The 18,204-nt window shown below is 61.8% G+C and overlaps 1 protein-coding gene across 14 annotated transcripts in view; it reads left to right on the top strand.

The window, feature by feature from the left end:
* The window catches only part of RFX1 (regulatory factor X1), a 32,370-nt gene that overhangs the window by 5,782 nt on the left and 8,384 nt on the right, over positions 1–18,204 (top strand). For 3 of the 14 annotated variants that reach the window (XM_042928646.1, XM_042928650.1, XM_042928643.1), the window contains exons 2-11: positions 1,956–2,010; positions 2,240–2,595; positions 9,258–9,367; positions 9,583–9,666; positions 10,333–10,440; positions 11,408–11,524; positions 12,642–12,737; positions 13,114–13,497; positions 14,329–14,423; positions 17,227–17,620. In XM_042928646.1, coding sequence (XP_042784580.1) covers positions 2,289–2,595; positions 9,258–9,367; positions 9,583–9,666; positions 10,333–10,440; positions 11,408–11,524; positions 12,642–12,737; positions 13,114–13,497; positions 14,329–14,423; positions 17,227–17,620 — 1,695 coding nt within the window. In that variant the 5' untranslated portion in view covers positions 1,956–2,010; positions 2,240–2,288. Of the gene's footprint in view, positions 1–1,955; positions 2,011–2,239; positions 2,596–9,257; positions 9,368–9,582; positions 9,667–10,332; positions 10,441–11,407; positions 11,525–12,444; positions 12,538–12,641; positions 12,738–13,113; positions 13,498–14,328; positions 14,424–17,226; positions 17,621–18,204 lie in introns of those variants that run through there. The other 11 variants (XM_042928648.1, XM_042928644.1, XM_042928655.1 and 8 more) reach the window with 9 other exon arrangements.

Here is an 18,204-nt window from a genome sequence, read left to right as displayed (position 1 = left end):
TGAACAAACACCAGGGTTGGAGTCCCCCTGGGCACCTCTTTTCTAAGACCTCTTTCCCCTTCCCCCTCCAACTCTACCTGGCACAGATATTTGTTCAAGGAGAAGGAGAATAGTGGTTTCCACCTCTCAGGGCTTACTGGGTGCTGGGCTTGTCTCGTCGGACCTTTACACCAGCCCTATGCCTCAGTGTCCTCCTCATCCCCAGGTACAGATGGGGAAACTGAGGCCCAGCGGAAGGTCAGTAACGTGTTCATGAATTAAGAGACCAGTCAGGGTTCGTGTCGAGGTGGCTCTGACCCCAAACAGACGGACACTGATCAGCAGCCGTGACTCGAGCACCTGAGCTCGGCCGGAGTTTGGACCTGATGGTGTGAGGAGCCCCCATAAGGCAGCCCCTCTGATGCTGGCATGAAGACTTTGGGAGGGCAGGGGCTGCAGGATGATGACATTTTCTTGCGCGTGGCAGGTGTTTAATCTCTGTGCATGGGGCTCAGGTATCCCCGTCTGGAAAACAGGGAACACGCTATGTACTGATTGAGAGAAGTAAGTGAGCCCTGCGCCTGGCTCCCGGGGTGGGGCTAGCAGTTAAGAGCACACATCTGGAGCTCAGAGAGACCCGGGTTCAAATCCTCTTCTTACCAGTTGCTGGGCACCCTTGGCGCGGTTTTGCTCATCTGTAAAATGGCCATGGTGGCTCCTCCGTCATGGGGCTGCTGTGCAGAGGTGATCGCAGCCAGGGCTCCTGGCGCTTCCGGTCAACCAAGAGTTGTCCCCACCCCCACCCCCAGACCCCCACCCCCGCGTCCTTCCCCTTGCAAATCCCACTTGCAAACCCTTCCCCTTGCAAATCCCACTCCTCGTCACCAGTGGCCGGAGGGCTGCCTGCTGGCGCGCGATGGCACACAGGTGCTCAAGGGTTAGCGCAGGAGAGCCTCTGGTTCAGCGGCCAGCGGGGCCTGGAGTGCCCACGGGTGTCACAGGCGACCACGGGCAGGGCTGTCAAACTCAAATACTTCCCTGGGCTGGCAGGGGCCGCGAAGATACGGGGGCTGGAGCTTCTGTTAACCACCCCAGTGTTTGTTCCGCTGTCCTCAGATGTTCAGGGGCTGGGGATGGCACCCGTTAGTGTGGGCGGCGGCGGCGGCGGCGGCCCGGGGAAACCGTTTGCCCATCTTCTGGGCTTGGTGAGAGGGAGGTGGGGCTTGCGGGGGTGGGGCTTAGCACTGGGAGGGGCGCGGTCAGCTAGAAGGGACCGGGCTCATCAGGAGGGGCGGGTGCCTAGCCCAGTACCTGGGAGCGGGACCCACGACCCCTCAGCAGCCAGAAAAGCTGCCTCTGCCTGGTTGGGCCGGCCCCGTTCTGAGGTCAGCGGTGACTGCTGAGCCTGCCCTGTGGCCAGGGCCTGCTCCCAGCCCGGTGCCCCTAGACTCGGAAGGGCACTCTTCCTGTGATGAGCTCACATCTGCTATGGTAACCCATTACGGTCCATTCGAGGGCCTGAAAGCCTCTGTGGCCACAAGCTGCTCTAAGAGCTTTTTGGACTCAAAAACACTCTTCCCTTGTCTGGCACCCCACTGGGAATGATACCCAGCCAAGAATCCAAGTCCAAATAGCAGGCATGTAGGGAACTGGGGCAGGCTGGCTGCGAGACAGCTTTCCCCACGACCTTACCTTCCAACAATTAGCCAGCTACTCAGGTGCTCAGAGTGCCCAGGATTCAGCCTCAGCCTGCTGTGTGGCCTGGGGCAAGCTCCTTAACCTCTCTGAGCCTCAGCTCCTCACCTGGCAGGAGCAAACCCAAACCCAGGCATGGTTGTTGCAAAGTTTAAAATGAAATAATGGAGAGAAAGCACTCAGCACATTGCCCAGTCTGCAGGAGCCCTCAGGAGAAGTGTACTATTTGTCTCTGGGTGAGGGCCCAAGACCCCACCCTCCCTCACCCTCCTTTAACACAGGGGTCCCCCAGGCAGCCGAGGCTGGGAAGGAAGAAGGCAGAAGCCCTGGACAGGGGTGAGTGGAAGAAGCGTGGGCCAGCCCCAGTCCATAACCAGTTCCCCTGCAGTGATGGGTTGGTTGTCTCTGGCCACCAGCCTCAGGATTTAATTAAGTTAGCGATGAACCTAACCGTGTCTCTAGGGAGCCAGGAGCTGCCCCTGGTTTCCTCCGCCTGTAGATTAATTCTTGTTTTTCCTTCTTTTTTTTTTTTTTTTTTTTTTGTTCCCCCCCCCTTCTTCCCAAGGAAGAAAAAAAAAAAAGCCTTATTTATTATCATTTCCCCCACTGTTGGCATGGCAACACCAGCGTACGTTACTGAGCTCCAGGCAGCCCCACAACCATCCCAGCCACCACAGGCCCAGCCCCAGCCACCACCGCCGCCAGCAGCGGCGCCCCAGCCCCCCCAGCCGCCTGCCGCCGCGGCTACCCCCCAGCCCCAATATGTCACTGAGTTGCAGAGCCCCCAGCCCCAGGCACAGCCACCAGGCAGCCAGAAGCAGTATGTGACGGAGCTCCCGGCCACCCCCACGCCCTCGCAGCCGGCTGGCGCCCCCACCCCGACCCCGGCGTCCCAGCAGTACATCGTGGTCACCGTCTCTGGTAAGTGGACATGTCCTCGGAGCCGGGGGTGCTCTGAGAACGACTCGGACAGGACTTTGGGGAGCCCTGCGTCCTGGATGGAGGGGGGCACAGGGACGCCCTCCCTCTGTCACTGTGCCTGTCAACAGCACGGCAGCTTTCAAACTTGCTGGGGTTCCCGGGGGGGGGGGGGGGGACGTGGTGGGGGACGTTTCTGGGGAAGGAGGGGTCAGGCCAAGCAATGAGGCTTCTGTGCGCCTGAACTCCTTTCCACCAGGGCGGCCCTTAGAGCTGTTTCTGTCTCTGTCCCCAAGTAAACTGCCACTTGAGGAAAGGACTGGGCGGGGGACTTAAAGTTTGCAAACGTCTGTTGGAGACAGAGGGCGAACAGCCTGCCCTCATTTCATGCGAGGCGTTCGTGGGGGCACTTTGGGGAGGTCAGCTGGGAGGCCTCCCCAGAGGTGCACCCTTTTTGTTTCTGGCAGGACCCAGGGGCCGAGGGAGGCTGTTGGTTGGGCAGTTTCTTGATCGCGTGGCCAAGGACCCCTGTTTCTCACTGCAGTCTCCCCTGTGGCTGTAGAGAAAGTGGCCGGGAAGCTTGAGTCGTGGCGTCCGTGATTCCTGCCTGGACCATCTTTCCCACATCCTAGAGATGGGCCCAGCAGGAGGGACTGGGAGCAGAGGGTCAGGACAGGGAGTCACGCCCCTGAGGAGGCAGAGCTCAGACCAGGACTGGGCATCTTCAGTGGTTTCCAGTGTGCACCCAGGGATGGGGTGGGAGTAGGGCGGGGGGAGAATGTCTTGAAGCCCCTCAATCCTTCCAGAATGGAAAGGGAAGGAGGGGGAATCGCAAAGCCATCCTGGGAGGCTGTGGAAGGGGCAGGTCAAGGCCAGGTTTAGGAAGATAGGACAATATAGAGTGATATGTGGCAACTGACATGACCCCAGGGGACCAGAGCGGATGTAGCCGGAGCCCCGAGCAGCATCCTTTAGGCTCCTGGCAGTGTCGGGGTCTCCAGAGAGGGGTGGGGGTGGGGGCAAGCAGGGGCTCAAAGTGGTGACTCTTTACCACAGGGACTGGCCTGGAGGGATGTCATGTGAGAGCCATGCTGAGAGCACCAGCCATGGACATGGCCAGGGTCCCCAGGTCGCAGATCTCCAGCAGGTTCCCAGCACTGCCCAGTTATCCTGCTGGGTTTTCTCACCAGCATACCCCACCTCCCAACTCTGCAAGAAGCCGACCCTCACCTCCATCATCTCATCTCACTCCTCCCTCCTGATCCCTGACCCTGCTGCCTACCTCACTGGGGACTGGGGACAGGCGCCATCACTTATCAAGAAGGACCCCATCTCCCCCGAGCTGGCCTCACAGCTCTCAGGGTGGGTCTGTGCCCACCAGCTCTGAAAATCCCAGGCCATCCCTTCCAGGGCCTCGTGGCTCAGTCCCTCTCTTGCACGTTTCCCACCAGCCTGCAAAAGTGAAACAGCTCCCATTTTAACCAGAAACCCCAGTTCCTGCACCCCTCCAGCTGCTGCCCACGGCTTCACTTCCTTTTAAGTTCAAATTCCTTGAAGGGTTCCCCCTCCCTTCCTTAACTCGCCCCACCCCCCGCCCAGGGCCCCAGTTGGGAGTCGCCCACAGCTCCACCTTGTCTGTCTGCTGGTCTGCTTCCTTGGTCCCTGGGAGCCACCTGACACACTGGTCCCCTTCCTCCCAGAAGCACCCTCCTGCCCTGGTCTCTGCCCACTTCCTGCCTCCCTTCTCAGCCCCCTTTGCTGTTTTCCTCCTCCCGTCCCTTCAGGGTGGCCTTGTCCAGTGTGTCTGCTTTCACTCCCACCTCGGGGCTAACAGCACTCCCTGGGCCAGGGCCTTGAACCCCAGCCACCTGTGACCCATCCATTCAGGGTTGAACAGGCCTCCCAAGCCAGCATGGCCAGATGGAACTCTGGATGTTTTCCCCTCATCCAGTCCGCCCTCTCCTGAGACTTCCTCGTCCTAATAAATACCACACCCGGGCCCGGGCCAGCCTGGATTCCCGTCCTACCCATCCCTGAGCAAGACCTCTTGGCCCCACCTCCTAAATGCTGCCAGCACCGACCATCTCTCCCACCTCCACGGCCCCCACCCTGATCCAGCCCCTGCCCTCACCCACCACCGTCCACCCCCACAGCACCCAAGAGGGAGCCTGATGGCAACTATTGATTAATCGCATCACAACCCAGTTCAACCCAGGTGATTCGGAGGCAGGTGGCCCTGGGAACCCTCTCTGAGAAACCCTGACCTTGGCTTTCTCACCTGAGGAGAGCTGGCCCCCTGTGGCCTCTCCCACAAGGAAAGGGCTTTCAAAGCTCCGCCCCTCCTACATCCCCTGCCGACAATTGCCTAGCGTTCCAACTCTGGCTGGGAGATCCCAGCCTGCCCCCTCCCACACCTGCTCCAGCCCTACTGGCCTTCCTGCGGCTCTAAAAACCCACAGGCTCAGTCTGACCTCCAGGTCTTTGCGCTCTCGGCGCCTTCTGCCTGGAGCGCTGCCCTCCCAAACCTTCCCATGGCTCGTCCTCTCTGTTCTGGTGTCTGCTCAGATGCCACCTCCCTGACGCCCACACCTCCCCACCCTGCACGGCTCACTCCGTCTCCTGACTTTGCTTTATTTTTCTTCTTAACACTCATCGTCACCTGAAGTGATGACGCCCAGCCCCTTATCCCTGAGGGCGGGGCTCTGTCCACTGGGTCTTTGTGGAATGACTGGTGAGCACCCACGTGAGTGCCAGCCTGACCCATCACAGCCTCCACGTTCGGTCAGCCCTGGGCAGCCGAGAGCAGGCGGGAGGCCTCGCCTGTCACTGCCGGAGGACTTCGCTCAGCATACAGGGCATCTGATTGGCCCTGGACTTCCTGGGTGCTGGTTTTTGCTGCTTTGGGGGTCCAGGGCCCTCAGGGCAAGGGTTTGGAAAGGGCACATGGCTCCAGGCCCTAGGGCACCCCCAACTCCTGGCATGTTCCTCTATCCCCGCCCCCAGCCTCTCCTGTGCTCCCTGATGCATGCCCAGGGAGCAAGCCCCTGGTGCTTAGAGGTCAGGCCTTTGCTCCCACTCCCCTGGTCCCCCGTTATACCGTGGGGCCACTCTATGCTGGTGGGCTGCAGTGAACGGGCCGCGGGGGTGACACTAGGGATTCCTTCTTTGGTCTGTCTTTCACGGTGGTGCTGGGGGCTTTCTGTTCCCCGCTGCTCCCTGTCCCGGTGGCGGGGAGCCCGTCCCCCAAAGGGTTACTGGGTGATGCTTCCTTCGTCTGTTCTGAGGAAGAGGAGGTTGGCTGTACCTTGTCATTCCACTTGCTGCTCCATTGGCCCCTCCCCCATCCCCTCGCAGTGATTTCCCAGGGTTCCTCCATGACCCTCTCCTGGGTTAGTGTCTCTTTTCATCTAAGGGTGGCCTCTGGGTCACGTGAGCCCATCCCAGGCACGGCAGCGGGGGTAGGGGAGGTAACTGACACCAGTCAAGGCTGCGGCAAGGTGCCAGGGGCTCCTCCAGAGCCAGAGCAATCTGAGCTGACCAGGGACCCAGGGGGACACAGGGAGGAGGCGGGGGGGGGGGCGGGGGTCGCGGGCCAGATCCAACCTGGAGCCCAGGCTGGAAGCCCAACTGAGAGCAACACCACACGCCAGACTTTATGGGCTCTGCCCGAAGGTGTCTTTGGAGGTGATGGGAAGGAAACTCGTTTCCCTGCTCAGGACCAGCCCTCTAGATCCATAAGTGCCTGTCCTCACAGGCTGCCAGCCTCTTGCCGAAACTCGAGGTGGAAGGAGGGCACTGCGGGCCCTGGCTGCCACCGGCAGGAAGGTGAAACTGAGCCGGCCCGCAGGAGACAGGGCTGGGCTGAAGGAGGGTCTGCGGCCAGCCCGTCTTCCCTGCTTCGCTCACACTTGGAGTCCTTGGGAGTCCAGGAAGACTTGTGTCCGAAAGAGAGCTTTACAGACGGGGAAGCCAAGGTCAGGGCAGACGAGGGACCCAGGACCCACAGGCCGCTCCAAGAGCGCCTGACGGAAGTCATTTCCAGGATCAAAGGATCGGGAGGGAGAGAGCCAGACTGCCCCGTCTGTCGTCCGTGAGGACGACAGCTTGTCATCAAGCCTCTGGGGCTTCCCTCAGTCTTCCCCCCTCATAGCTCGTGGTCCTGGAGATGTGAGTAGGTCTCAATGGGGAAGTTGCAGGGCCCGGGGAGGAAGTGATGCTCATCAGATTGAGGGACAGGAAACCAGCTGCCACTTCCTGACTATAGACTTGAGGCTGCAGGGCCCTCCCTGGTCTCATGCACATGCCCAGAATGGAGAAAGCAGACAGACAGATGCAGAGGCCCCAACACACACACACACGCACGCACGCACACACACAGACACACACACGAAGCTCCTCATCCAAATATTATTCTCTGGAATCTCACCTGCTTACTTCATGGTGCAGCCTGGCACCCCCTCCTGGCCTGGCAGATGCGGGGCTCCCAGCCTTGAGGACCATCCCAGACTGTTTCCTGGGGCTTCCCCATCCCCTGGTCTCAGCAGGTCCCCAGGCCTCCCAGCTGCCGAGGGTCCCGCTGAAGGTCCCACTGAAGGCGTTTTCATCGGAGGCCCCGGGCCTAGGAGGTAGCTGGCGCCAGCCCTCCAGTCACTGGCCCACCATGAACTAGGCAAAACCTGTCAGAGGCCTCTTCGGTTGGGTGCCATTCCTTGGGCTGGGCCTGGCTCCCCGTGTCCCACGGACGGCCAGGTGTGCCAGGCCCCTCACGTGACTCAGGGCTTTCTCAGGTTTCTCCCGGGGGCCCATCTCAGTGATGGCTGCCTCCCTCACTGCTCCGGGAAGCCTAAGTGGATACGAGGGAGGACTCTAGCCAGATCTAGGGATTGGTATCTCCTGGAACTGGCTGCAGAGGCAGCTGGCCAAGCAGGCCTGAGGTTGTCCCAATGTGTGTCCCACGTGTGGCCAATCAGAGGCCTCCCCCAACAACCACCTCCCACATCTGGCCACCACTCCCCCTCCCCCCAATGCATAACACGTTCCTGAGCTCTGCTCCAGACTTGGTCCCTGAGGTTCTCGCTGCTCCCTGGCACTGCCCTTCTGCCCTGGCCAGGCTCTTCTCCCAAGCCTGTGTCCCCACATAGCCAAGGCCCAGTTCCCGATGCTCTGGTCCTTCTGGGGTTCCCGTTGACCCCCCCCCTCACTGTTTACCACGGCCCTTGGGGTGTCAGCCCAAGCATGACCTGAGACTCTGGATTCTACGCACAATGTGAGGTTTACGTGGGCACAGATCTGGGCCAGCATCCTGTCTTGCCACTTCCCATCTGGGTGACCTTAAGCAGGTCACTTCCTCTTTCCCTGTCGCTTGCCTTATCTAATAACAGGGGTGATAAAAGTTCTTTCTCTCTCCAGCTACCCGGGAAGACCGTAGCGCAACACTTGGGGCACTAGAAGCATGATAGGTAGCCCTCCTCCTTGCCCACCACCCTCCAGTCCTGCCAGGGACCCCCCGGGGAGGTGGCACTGGCAGCTTAGCTCCTGGTAGCACTTTGGAGGAAGGCAGGCACATATGCACCCCACCACCCTACCCTGGCTTCTGGAACTGCTGGGACCAAGCCAGGCCACAGGGAGGGGGCAGGATGGATGGTATCCTGACTGGGGCGGGGGACTCCCAGCCAGCATCCCTCAAGGACAGTTGCCCCCCGTGCCCCTCCCCTTCTCAGCTCCCTTGTTAATCGCTCAGCGAGACGTGCATGAAACTCGACCTGCGCCTGCCCGATAGCGTCTCCGGGTACCAGCCTCCCTCCTGACTTCATAGCAAGGCCCCGGCCCAGAGAAGGCCCTGCTTGGGCCATGTCTGCTGGGAGGAGAGTGTTTATTCTAAGAGGGCAGCCGGGAGCTCTGCATCCACCGGGAGGGATTAGCTCCCCAAGGTTGCGGGTAGAAAGCTGCCCACGCACCCTGCTGTTCCCAAAGAGGTGGGCAAGGAGTGAGGACCGTGGGGCAGGTTCCCCTGGATGGACGGGGGCAGGGGCAGGGCGGGGACAGGTGGGCACCATGTTCTACGACTGCCTCTTCTCGGCTGCCTGTCAGCGTGAGTACCTGCCTGCCCACCTCCAAGCCCCCCCCATCCCCCCGCTGCCCCCGCCCCACCGAGGACAGGGAGGCTGGGGACAGTGGAGAGAGAGGGGAGGTGCTTGGCCACAGGCTGGCAAGGCCTTCTGAGCTCACTCCTGACCATCTCCCATTCCTGGGAAGCCAAGAGTCCTCTTGAGGAAGGTGGCCCCAGCACCTTGGTCCTTCCAGGGCTGCTGAGACCCTGGGGAAGGGGGTCAGTCACTGGCTGTCCACAAGTCCTATCTGTTGGGGAAAGGGATCCAGCCCTCTGGGCCTGAGCATCACGGCTCCTCAGTCACCCCTCCTGGTCTAGCGTTGGGACGAGGAGGGGTGGGGTGGGATGGGGCTGCTTCTGCCTGTCAAGGGCCACAGGTCCTTAAGGCTTATCCCAATGTGCAGTGTCAGGGCCTGCCAGGAGACAGGCAGGATCTTGGAGAGACCCCGCTCTGTCAGAGGATCAGCTTCAGGCCACTTCGTCCCCTCCTGATGGGCTCAGGCTCAGGGTTGACAGGGACAGCAGGCGGAGCTGACCCAGTGACCCTTCCTCACAGAAGGCGCCATGCGGGCCAGTGAGACTGTATCAGAAGCCAGCCCGGGCTCCACAGCCAGCCAGACCGGAGTCCCCACTCAGGTGGTTCAGCAGGTGCAGGGCACCCAGCAGGTAGGACGCACTCCCCTCCCCCCCAGGGGGCAGGGCGGGAGGGCACACGAGAGGGGCATTGGTGACGGTGGCCACAGGTACTTGGCCTCCCCTCCCACCCTGCTGCCAGAGCCATCTGCTCACCTGTTCTTAGCAAGATGTTCGCTTCAGCCACCACCCCCGCCCCGCCCTGGGGAAGCCCGCATGGCTCAGGTCCTTACTCCCTGCCCCTACAGCGTCTGCTGGTCCAGACAAGCGTGCAGGCCAAGCCGGGCCACGTGTCTCCCCTCCAGCTCACCAACATCTCAGTGCCCCAGCAGGTAAGGGTGCCACACCAGGCCCGGCCTCCCCCTGGGTTGCAGAGCCAGTTCCTGGTGGCCTGCTCAGATGGGCCTTCACCAGCATCAAGGACCTAGGCCCCATCCAGGGGGATGACCGCCGCCTCCGGCCAGTGAGACGGTGGCAGTCAGGGCCCGTTGGGGAAGGAGTTGCTGCACGAGACATCTTAATAGACAGCCGAGGAGTAGCAATAAGAAAGGTGGCTTTCAGGCCCAGCCCCGATATCTCAAAGCAGAGAACCCAATGCCAGTTAGGAGCCAAGAGCCCGTAGCCAGCACGGGGACCGTGAGTACATGGTGGCCTGTCCCCCAGAAGGCTGCCGGCGGTGTGACGGGGCTCCGCCCAGAACGGGCTTCAAGGGTGAGAGCATATTGCGCATGGCCTGCGGAGCCAGGCTCCCTGGACGTCGACCCTGGCTCGGCCACTTACCGGTTCCAGGGCCTCGGGCGAGCGCTTTCGCCGTCCCAGGCCTCACTGTCACCCTGTGTGCGGTGGGGGTAGTAACAGTGCTGCCCGGGGGCCGTCGGGGCAGTTTTGTGAGCTGACGGCGAGCACCACCAGGACATCGCCTGGTGTGGCGCAGATGCTCGCGGGAACCGGACGGGCTGTTGTGAGTGAACTGTGGTCCTTTTTCCTCCTGCTTCTAGGCTCTCCCCACGCAGCGTCTGGTGGTGCAGAGCACGGCCCCAGGCGGCAAGGGTGGCCAGGTTTCCCTGACAGTGCATGGCACCCAGCAGGTGCACTCGCCCCCTGAGGTAGGTGGTGGCCCCGTCGGTTGCCCTCTCTGTACCTCTCTCCCCGGGTTGGGCATGTACCCCCAGAGTATACTTGGAGGGGTCCCTGCGCCCCCAAGCCCACTCGCTCCTCCAAAGTCCTTACTGAGCCCGGGTCGGGTGGCTTGGCTGCCTGACTCGTGGCCCTGCCAGCTCTGAGCCGCTTCCCACCCCAGCCTGAGATGGGCCTCACAGCTCCGCATCAGGACCCCGCATCCTGGGAAGCAAAGCGGGTCCCCCCGCGCCCCTCAGGGCTGGTAGAGGCTCTTCCCCAGACTACAGGGTGGATTCTGGGGACCCCCTAAGCACTAATGAGTGTGTTGGAGGCAGGCAGACCACGGGTGGCTGGGAGCATAGGTGGCAGCTCAGGAGCTTGGGGTCAGACCCCCAGCTCAGCCATTTCTCCTGGGGGACTCTGGCCAGGCCCCTGGAGCCCCCTGAGCCCAGTGTTTTCTGTGTAAAACAGCTAATAATACCAAGGGCCGTCGGCTCCGAGTGGCCACAGCAGGGCCCAGAGCTCACAGGGACTCTTGTCGCCAGTCTGCCTGGGGTCAGTGCCCGGTGCCGCCACTCAGCTGTGTGGCCTTGGGACATCCCTTCCCATCTGGAAAGTGGGGCTCGCCTCACCTACCCCTCCTCACCTCAAGGCGGCAGTCCCTCTGATTTCGGAGGCACAGGTGTCCTCTGAGCTGAGGCCATCTGGGCTGCGGAGGGTGGGTCCCCCCACCGGCACCTGTGAGCCGAACCCCTAGCCTTGCCTGGGAGTGAGCGGGGCTACGGCAGGGACTAGGCATTTGGATTCATGAAACGCGGCCAGTTACCAGCCTAGGAGGCTGAGACCTCTGTAGACTGCCACCCTCCCCAAGTAGCTCTTGGGACAGCCCTCCTGAGAAGGGTTTTCCAGGGCCTGGGTGCCCAGACTACGCTCCCGTGTCTCCTTCCCTCGCAGCGGTCGCCGGGGCAGGCAAACAGCTCCTCCAGCAAGACGGCTGGGGCCCCCGCGGGTGCCGTGCCGCAGCAGCTGCAGGTCTGTGGCGTTCAGCAGAGTGTCCCCGTCACCCAAGAGGTGCCAGGCCAAGGCGGGCGGTGGCTGGGGCAGGGGGTCCTGGCCAGGCAGCCTCTGCGGCCTCCTTGGCTGTCTGTGAGAGCTGCGGTCGGGAAGGTCTGTGGGAGCCGAGCAGGTAGGGGTGCATCCTCAGCCGGCCCCCCCGGGGCCTCTGGCAAGCACCTCTGCTCTCCTTCAGACACGGCATCCTTATCTGCATAATGGCTTCTGCCCTGGGAGTCTGGGGGCAGGGTGGTCGGGGTTGCTGGGGGATGAGATGTGGTCCTCACAGGTGGCACCTAACACTGAACGGGCGCTGGAAACAACTTTGAGAAACAACCTTGCCTCTTTGGGCCCACTCGCCGGGAGGAAGCCCCGAGGCCAAGTCCAGGCTTACCCCTAAGGAGCTCGGGGAGAGGCCCAGCCTCCAAATGCACGGCCAGCCTTTGGGAGGAGGCTATGCTCTGAGCTGCTGGGGCAGGTTAAGTGGCAAGGGTCGTCTGCCATCTGGTCGCCATCACTCACGTTGCGGGGTCCCAAACCCCTCGCAAAACCAGATGAAAGGCACAGACCTCCCCCAGAGGAAAAGCGGAAACCCCATCCTGAAGGATTCGCAGGTGTCCTGCCGAGCACCACGCACCCTCTGAACCTCCAGGCCTGGGTCCGAGTCCTAAACCACCACTCGGCACCCCACCCCACCCCACCCCACCCCCCGCCTCTGCCCCTCGCTCTGTGCCCTGAGGGCGATGTCCGTATTCCTGCGGTAGCATTAAAAGCAAGGATGTGGAGGCAGGCGGATGTGGGGGTGTGCGATAACTCATGTCCAGAGTGGGGGTGGGTGACAAGGACTCCCGCAGTCAGTCCCAAGTTCAACTTCAGTTCTGCCACTTCCTGTCAGCCTCACTTTGATGAGCCTCTGTTCACGCCTCTAACTGAACGCCCGGGGTCAATGTGGTCCTGAATCTCAAAGGCACTTGGTGCAGGGCCGGCAGGGAAGAGCTGGAGAATGGTGGCCTCTTTCTCACCGGGCTGCTGTGAGGCTTACGGGAGTTCATGGGGGCATGGGGTGGGTGCTCAGGGATGGGTGGGCCTTTGGTCGCCACGGTTACCACAGTCTGACTTGCCTTTTCCATCCCAGAGGTCCGTGGTCCAAGCCACTCCACAGGCGCCCAAAGCCGGCCCCGTGCAGCAACTTACGGTGCAGGGGCTCCAGCCAGTTCACGTGGCTCAAGAGGTGCGTGTCTTCTCCACTTACCTCTGGGCAAACTGGGACTAGGCCCGGGCTGGGGAGGGGTGGGTGCGGGCCCATCGGGCTGCAGGGAGGGAATGGGGCGGGGCTGGGGCGGGGAGCGGGGGGCGGGGAGTTCCTCAAGGGCTTGGGCTGTGGGCTCTAGACTCTGTCTTGGAGCCTCCCCTCTCCCCGGCACCTGGCGGTTCAAGGGCCCAGGTTTTGCTAAGAGAGAGATCTGGATTCTCCCCTCCCTGAGGCACCGGGCGGGATCTTCCGTGGGGTTGCCGCGTGGGCTCAGCGACCCGGTGGGCGGCGGAGGCCTAGAGCCCCGCCCGCGGCCGCTCCCGGTGACCCCCCAGTGTCTCTGTTTGTCCTCCAGAGCTCAGGCAGTCAGTTTCCCGCTAGGAAGGCAGAGCAGCAGGAGCCCCGGCCCACGCCGCCGCCGGAGCCGCCGCCCCGGCCACCCACGCCCGGGCCCCGGCCGAGCGCGCTGGCCCCGGAGCCGCCGCCGCTCCCGCCCGCGTGCAGGGGCGAGGTCCGGCAGCTAGGCAGCCCCCAGCCGCCGCCGCCCCATTACGAGCCGGGCGCCGAGCAGTGGGTGGAGCTGGTGGGCGTGATGCCCCCGCACCTGCTCCTGCCGCAGCAGAAAGTGGTCTTCGAGCCACTGCCCGGGCTCCCGGCCCGAGCCAGCCCCGACCAGAGGGTCAGGATCCAGAGAGTCCCCCAGGTGCTAGTGTTCGGCACGGCCGCCACGGCCCTCAAAGTAGGTGGCCGACGCACGGGCGGGGGGCATCGGGCGGGCGGGGGCGGGATCCGCCGGCCCCGGCCGGCGCCCGGCCCCAGGCTGCCCGCCTGGCCCTGCTGGCCCTGAAGACCCCACCTCCGCCCGGCCAGTGTGGGGACCCACCTCCGACCCCACCCCCACCCCCCCACCCCCACCCCCACCCCCAAGACTGGCGGTCCCAGGTCCCAGCCTCCACTCCAACAGACGGGCGGGGGATGGGGGTGGGGAATCCAGGCCCCGCCCCCCAAACCTTGTCAGTAATTCCAGGTTGTGTCCCGCCAACCGGAGCCCCACCCCTGGCCTCTGGCTCCTCCCCTGACATCCTGTACTTAGTTTCCAGGCCCCGCCCCTACGGACGGGGATCCTTCCCTTGATGCAGGCTCCACCCCTTGAGGCCCTGTTTGTATGTGGTTTTCAGGCTCCAGCTTTGGCTTTAGCTCTAGTGACAGCCTTGTCCCAGTGCTTGGCTCTACTTGTGGGGTCCAGCTTTCACGCTCAGAGTAGGGCTCCGGGGTCTCCTCAGCCCGCCTCACGTCAGGCCCCATCCTTGCCGTCCGTAGCCTAAGCGCAGAGTCCTGGCTTCTGACACAGCTCCGCCCGATTCCCAGCCCTGACCAAGGCCACAACCCCCGGGCCTCTGACCCCTGGCCCTGTCCAGGATGTGTTCAGAAAGTCCAGAAACGCAGCCTCCCCGCCGGGGAGCCAGGTGTCCTTGCGAGCTTGGACAGCTACCCGCCCTTTAGAGACAGAGGCAGAGGCAGAGGAACCGCCCCACCCTTGACCTTCTGTGTGCCCTTCCTCCCACACCAGGTGCAGCAGCTCCAGCAGGTGCCCGTCCCACACGTGTACTCCAGCCAAGTGCAGTATGTGGAGGGTGGTGACGCCAGCTACACGGCCAGTGCCATGTGAGTGGGCTGGGGGGGGCGGGGCCTAGGTCGGCTCAGGACCCTGCTGCTGGGACTTGAGGCCTGAGAGTCCCTGCCCCTAGCAGACCAGCCAGCCTTCAAGGCCTCAGGTGTCGGGTGATAGGTGCTTCCCCAGGATAACCAGCAGCCATCAGGCAGGGGCAGAGCAGAGGGGACCCTCGCAGGTTGGGAAAGGCATCCCAGTATAACTTAAGACCTTGGGGTCAGATGGGCCTGGTTTTTAGAAAAGAAAAAAAAAAGAAAATTTAATTTTTATAAGACAAGCTTTCTGAATTAGTAGGGAATGTTAAAGAAAAAGAAATCTTCCCTGTTGACCCCCAAGCTTGCTCCAAAGGCAGTGCTGTGACCAGTTTCTTTGTTTCCTCCTAGAGGCACCCTGAGAATAGAAACTAGCCCCTTTTTTGTTCAGAAACGGGCAGAATGTTCTGTCCTTTATTTCTTCCCAGTTGTGTGTCTCAAAGCTCTTGCCTGTTTCTCTGACCGGGTCCCAGTCACCCTGTTTAACGGCTGCATAGTACTCCACGGTGCAGACATAGCGTGAACGACGTAGCCGGTGCCCGCCCGGCCGACACTTGGGGGCCCTCCTCTCCCTGCTGTTGCGTGCCCTGCACGCCTGCCACGTCAGGCAGATGCCTGAGGCCTGCCCGAGCCTCTGCTCTGGCTCAGTCTTGTCCGGGAGACCCCTCACACCACCGTCGCTCTCTCCTCCTTCACAGTAATAGTTCCAGGATCACGGTGATTGTCGGTTTAATTGTCGGAAGCTTCATCCGGTTTTCTTTGCGTTGTGTCTGACCTTTTTCCTTACATCCCCCACCCACCTGTCCCATAAGGGCGTGATGCTGGGGATTAGCTCATAGAGCAACTCAGTCCCTGGATTGTGGTGCTGTGGCCTATCCCAGGGGGCTTGACCCTGGCACCTGAGTCATGGTCGACGGCCTCCAGCTACCTCATAGTTCCGTTGACTTATCCCGTGCTGCCAGTCTCTTAGCCACGCAGTTAACCAGAGTGGGTAGGGACCATACAGGGCATTCCGGAAAGAAGAGTGGCCCCCATAGGGCCCCCAGAAAGTAGAAGGGAGGCACAAGCCCAGGCCTTGTGGTGCCGGGCTGGCTCCTTCTGCCTCCCCTGGCAGTGTCTGTCCTTGCTTCTGTTTGAATTCTCCCCTCTGTGGTTATCGCGTGTGGGATCACACGTGGCCCATCACCGCCATCGGATTCTGGTGAAATTGTTAGTAGCACTGTGTCCCCTGTCTGTCTCTTGCAGTGGATTTTAACCGGCTTCCCAGCCCTTTGCCAGCCTGGACCCCCTCCCTGGCCAAAGCCACAGTCCCTGCACCTCTGGCTCTGGCTCTGTCCAGAGATGCACACATTCGTTCAATCATGCAGCAAACTGCTGCCAGAGCAACATTTTTCGAGCACTTGTGGCTCCAGATGTGGGGTGGGGTGGGGTGCTGGGCTGGGCTGGCTGTGGTCCCTGCCTGGGGATGGGGTGGAGGGCACTTGCTGGTGCCACCCAGTGCCACTTCAGTAGACGTGGACCAGGATGCCGCAGTCAAGAGCTGCCTCTTGGTGTCCAACAGGTAGGGCGCCCACTTCGGGTGACCAGCCTTCCCCCCCCCCTCCCCTCCCCCCTTGCCCCTCCCCCCGCCTTCTCCTTGCTGCCCTGGAGGCCTGCAAGTCTCCTTCCCCAGCTTCCTTCAGGAGCCTGTTACAACAGAGCCTTCTGCGGCGGGTCCCATCTGGCCGGCCTTGCTCCCTTTCTGGATTTTTAAAATTTGATGTTGTTTTTAATCACTAATAAGTTAAGAGGACTCAGAAACCAAAACTGTGTCCAACGATGTCTTGTGAGATGCCTACTCCCCATCCATGGGACCTCCACCCGCATGATGCAGACATAGATAGGAAATGGGGCACAGTCTCCCCCCTGTTCCGGAAACCCCATCCTTACCTTTCCCCACCTCTTTCGTTCACCTGAAAAAATGTTCTGGAGCTTCTTCTTTGGCAGGATCTTCCTCTTTCTTACCCCTTCTTAGGATTCTGTCACCTTTCACTTAACTGTCCTCCAAAGAGGGACCCCAGTTGTTTTTGCTCTCTTGCTATGAACTGCAGCCTTGAGCCCCCGCATCATCTGACGCGGGTCCTGGGACAGCTGGAGGAGAACGCTCCTCTGCCTCAAAGGGATATGCTCTGCACTCCAGAAGTCGTCGCTGAATGGCCCCCAGGGTGGCCACAGGATTGAAAGTAGAACCCCTCCCCTTTCTCCAGCCCCCTCTTCCCGTCTGGTTTACTACCTGGGCACCGACCACGTTCTGCAATGCCCTTGATTCACCTCTGTGCTTGCTTCTCCTCTGGCTTCCCGGCGACAACGTGAACTCCCCCAGGCAGGGCTTTTTCTTTCTTACCCACTGTTGGGTCTGTAGTGCCTGCAACAGTGCCCAGCATACAGTGGGTGCTCGATGAGTTGGTTTTTTTGTTTTGTTTTGTTTTGTTTTGTTTTTAATTGAGTGAAGTGTGTGCCCTATTCCAAGTGACCTAGCCATTCTGTCTTGGCTTCTTCACATCTGAGGTGTGGGCTCCCATGCCAGGGGCCGTTCTGAGGATTACATGGAAAATTGCGCCCCATCAGGCACCCGCTCAGAGTGGTGCCTGGTCCGGCATGGGTAAATGTTGGCGGCCTCTGGCTCCCATCCTGGGAGGGCCCCGGCGCCACAGGAGCCCCCTCCGCCCCGCCCCTCGGCTGCCCAGCTCCTGCCCGCTGACTCCTGCCTCTGCTTCCCTCTCAGCCGCTCCAGTACCTACCCCTACCCGGAGACGCCGCTGTACACGCAGACAGCGGGCGCGAGCTACTACGAAGCTGCAGGCACAGCTGCGCAGGTCAGCACGCCCGCTACCTCCCAGGCGGTGGCCAGCAGCGGCTCCGTGCCCATGTACGTGTCCGGGAGCCAGGTCGTCACCAGCTCCGCCAGCAGCGCGGGTGGGGCCAGCGGCGGCGCCAGCGGCACCGGCGGTGGCGGCGGCGGGGGCGGGGGCGGCGGCGGCGGGGGCGGCGGCGGCGGCGGCAGTGGCGGCGGCGGCGGCGGCGGCAGCGGAGCAGGCACCTATGTGATCCAGGGCGGCTACATGCTGGGCAGCGCCAGCCAGTCCTACTCCCACACCACGCGTGCCTCGCCAGCCACCGTAAGTGCCAACTCGGGCCCCAGAAAAGGCATGCGGGGCCGGGGGCGGGGGGAGGTGCTGGGCGCGGGCGGTGGGTGGTCACTGGTCGCCGGCAGCAGGAGCCTTCGCACCCTTGCGCGGGAGTCCTCAGATGAAGATGTCCGGGGATCAGATCCTGGCTGTGTAGCCTCAGACAAGTTACTCAGCCTCTCTGGGCCTCAGCTCATATGCATGAGGCTGTTAGACCAGGGCCCCAAGAAGTGTTGTCTCCTATGATCAGAACTGATGATGGCAGGCGTATAGCAAGGGGAGGGAGAGGCAGGCACCCGCATGGGGGGAGCTGCTGTGAGCAAGGTACTTTGTCCATCTAGAAGGCGGCAAGAAAACCTCTCTCTGCCCAGAGGTGGGCTGTATGGAGTCACTTGGGCCGGGCCTCTCACTAGCTTTGTGACTGTGGTTGGATCAGGGCCTAGTAGTCTCAGGGTGGTCCTTGTCCTCTTGGAAGCTGGGGTCTGGAGTGATTTTTTTTATTTTTATTTTTATTTTTTAATATTTATTTAGTTTTGAGAAAGAGAGAGAGAGTGAGCGAGCAGGGCAGGGGCAGA

This window comes from Panthera leo, chromosome A2 (assembly GCF_018350215.1).
Source record: "Panthera leo isolate Ple1 chromosome A2, P.leo_Ple1_pat1.1, whole genome shotgun sequence".
In the NCBI taxonomy this organism is placed as follows: domain Eukaryota; kingdom Metazoa; phylum Chordata; class Mammalia; order Carnivora; family Felidae; genus Panthera; species Panthera leo.
This window is presented reverse-complemented; position numbering and strand designations above follow the sequence as displayed.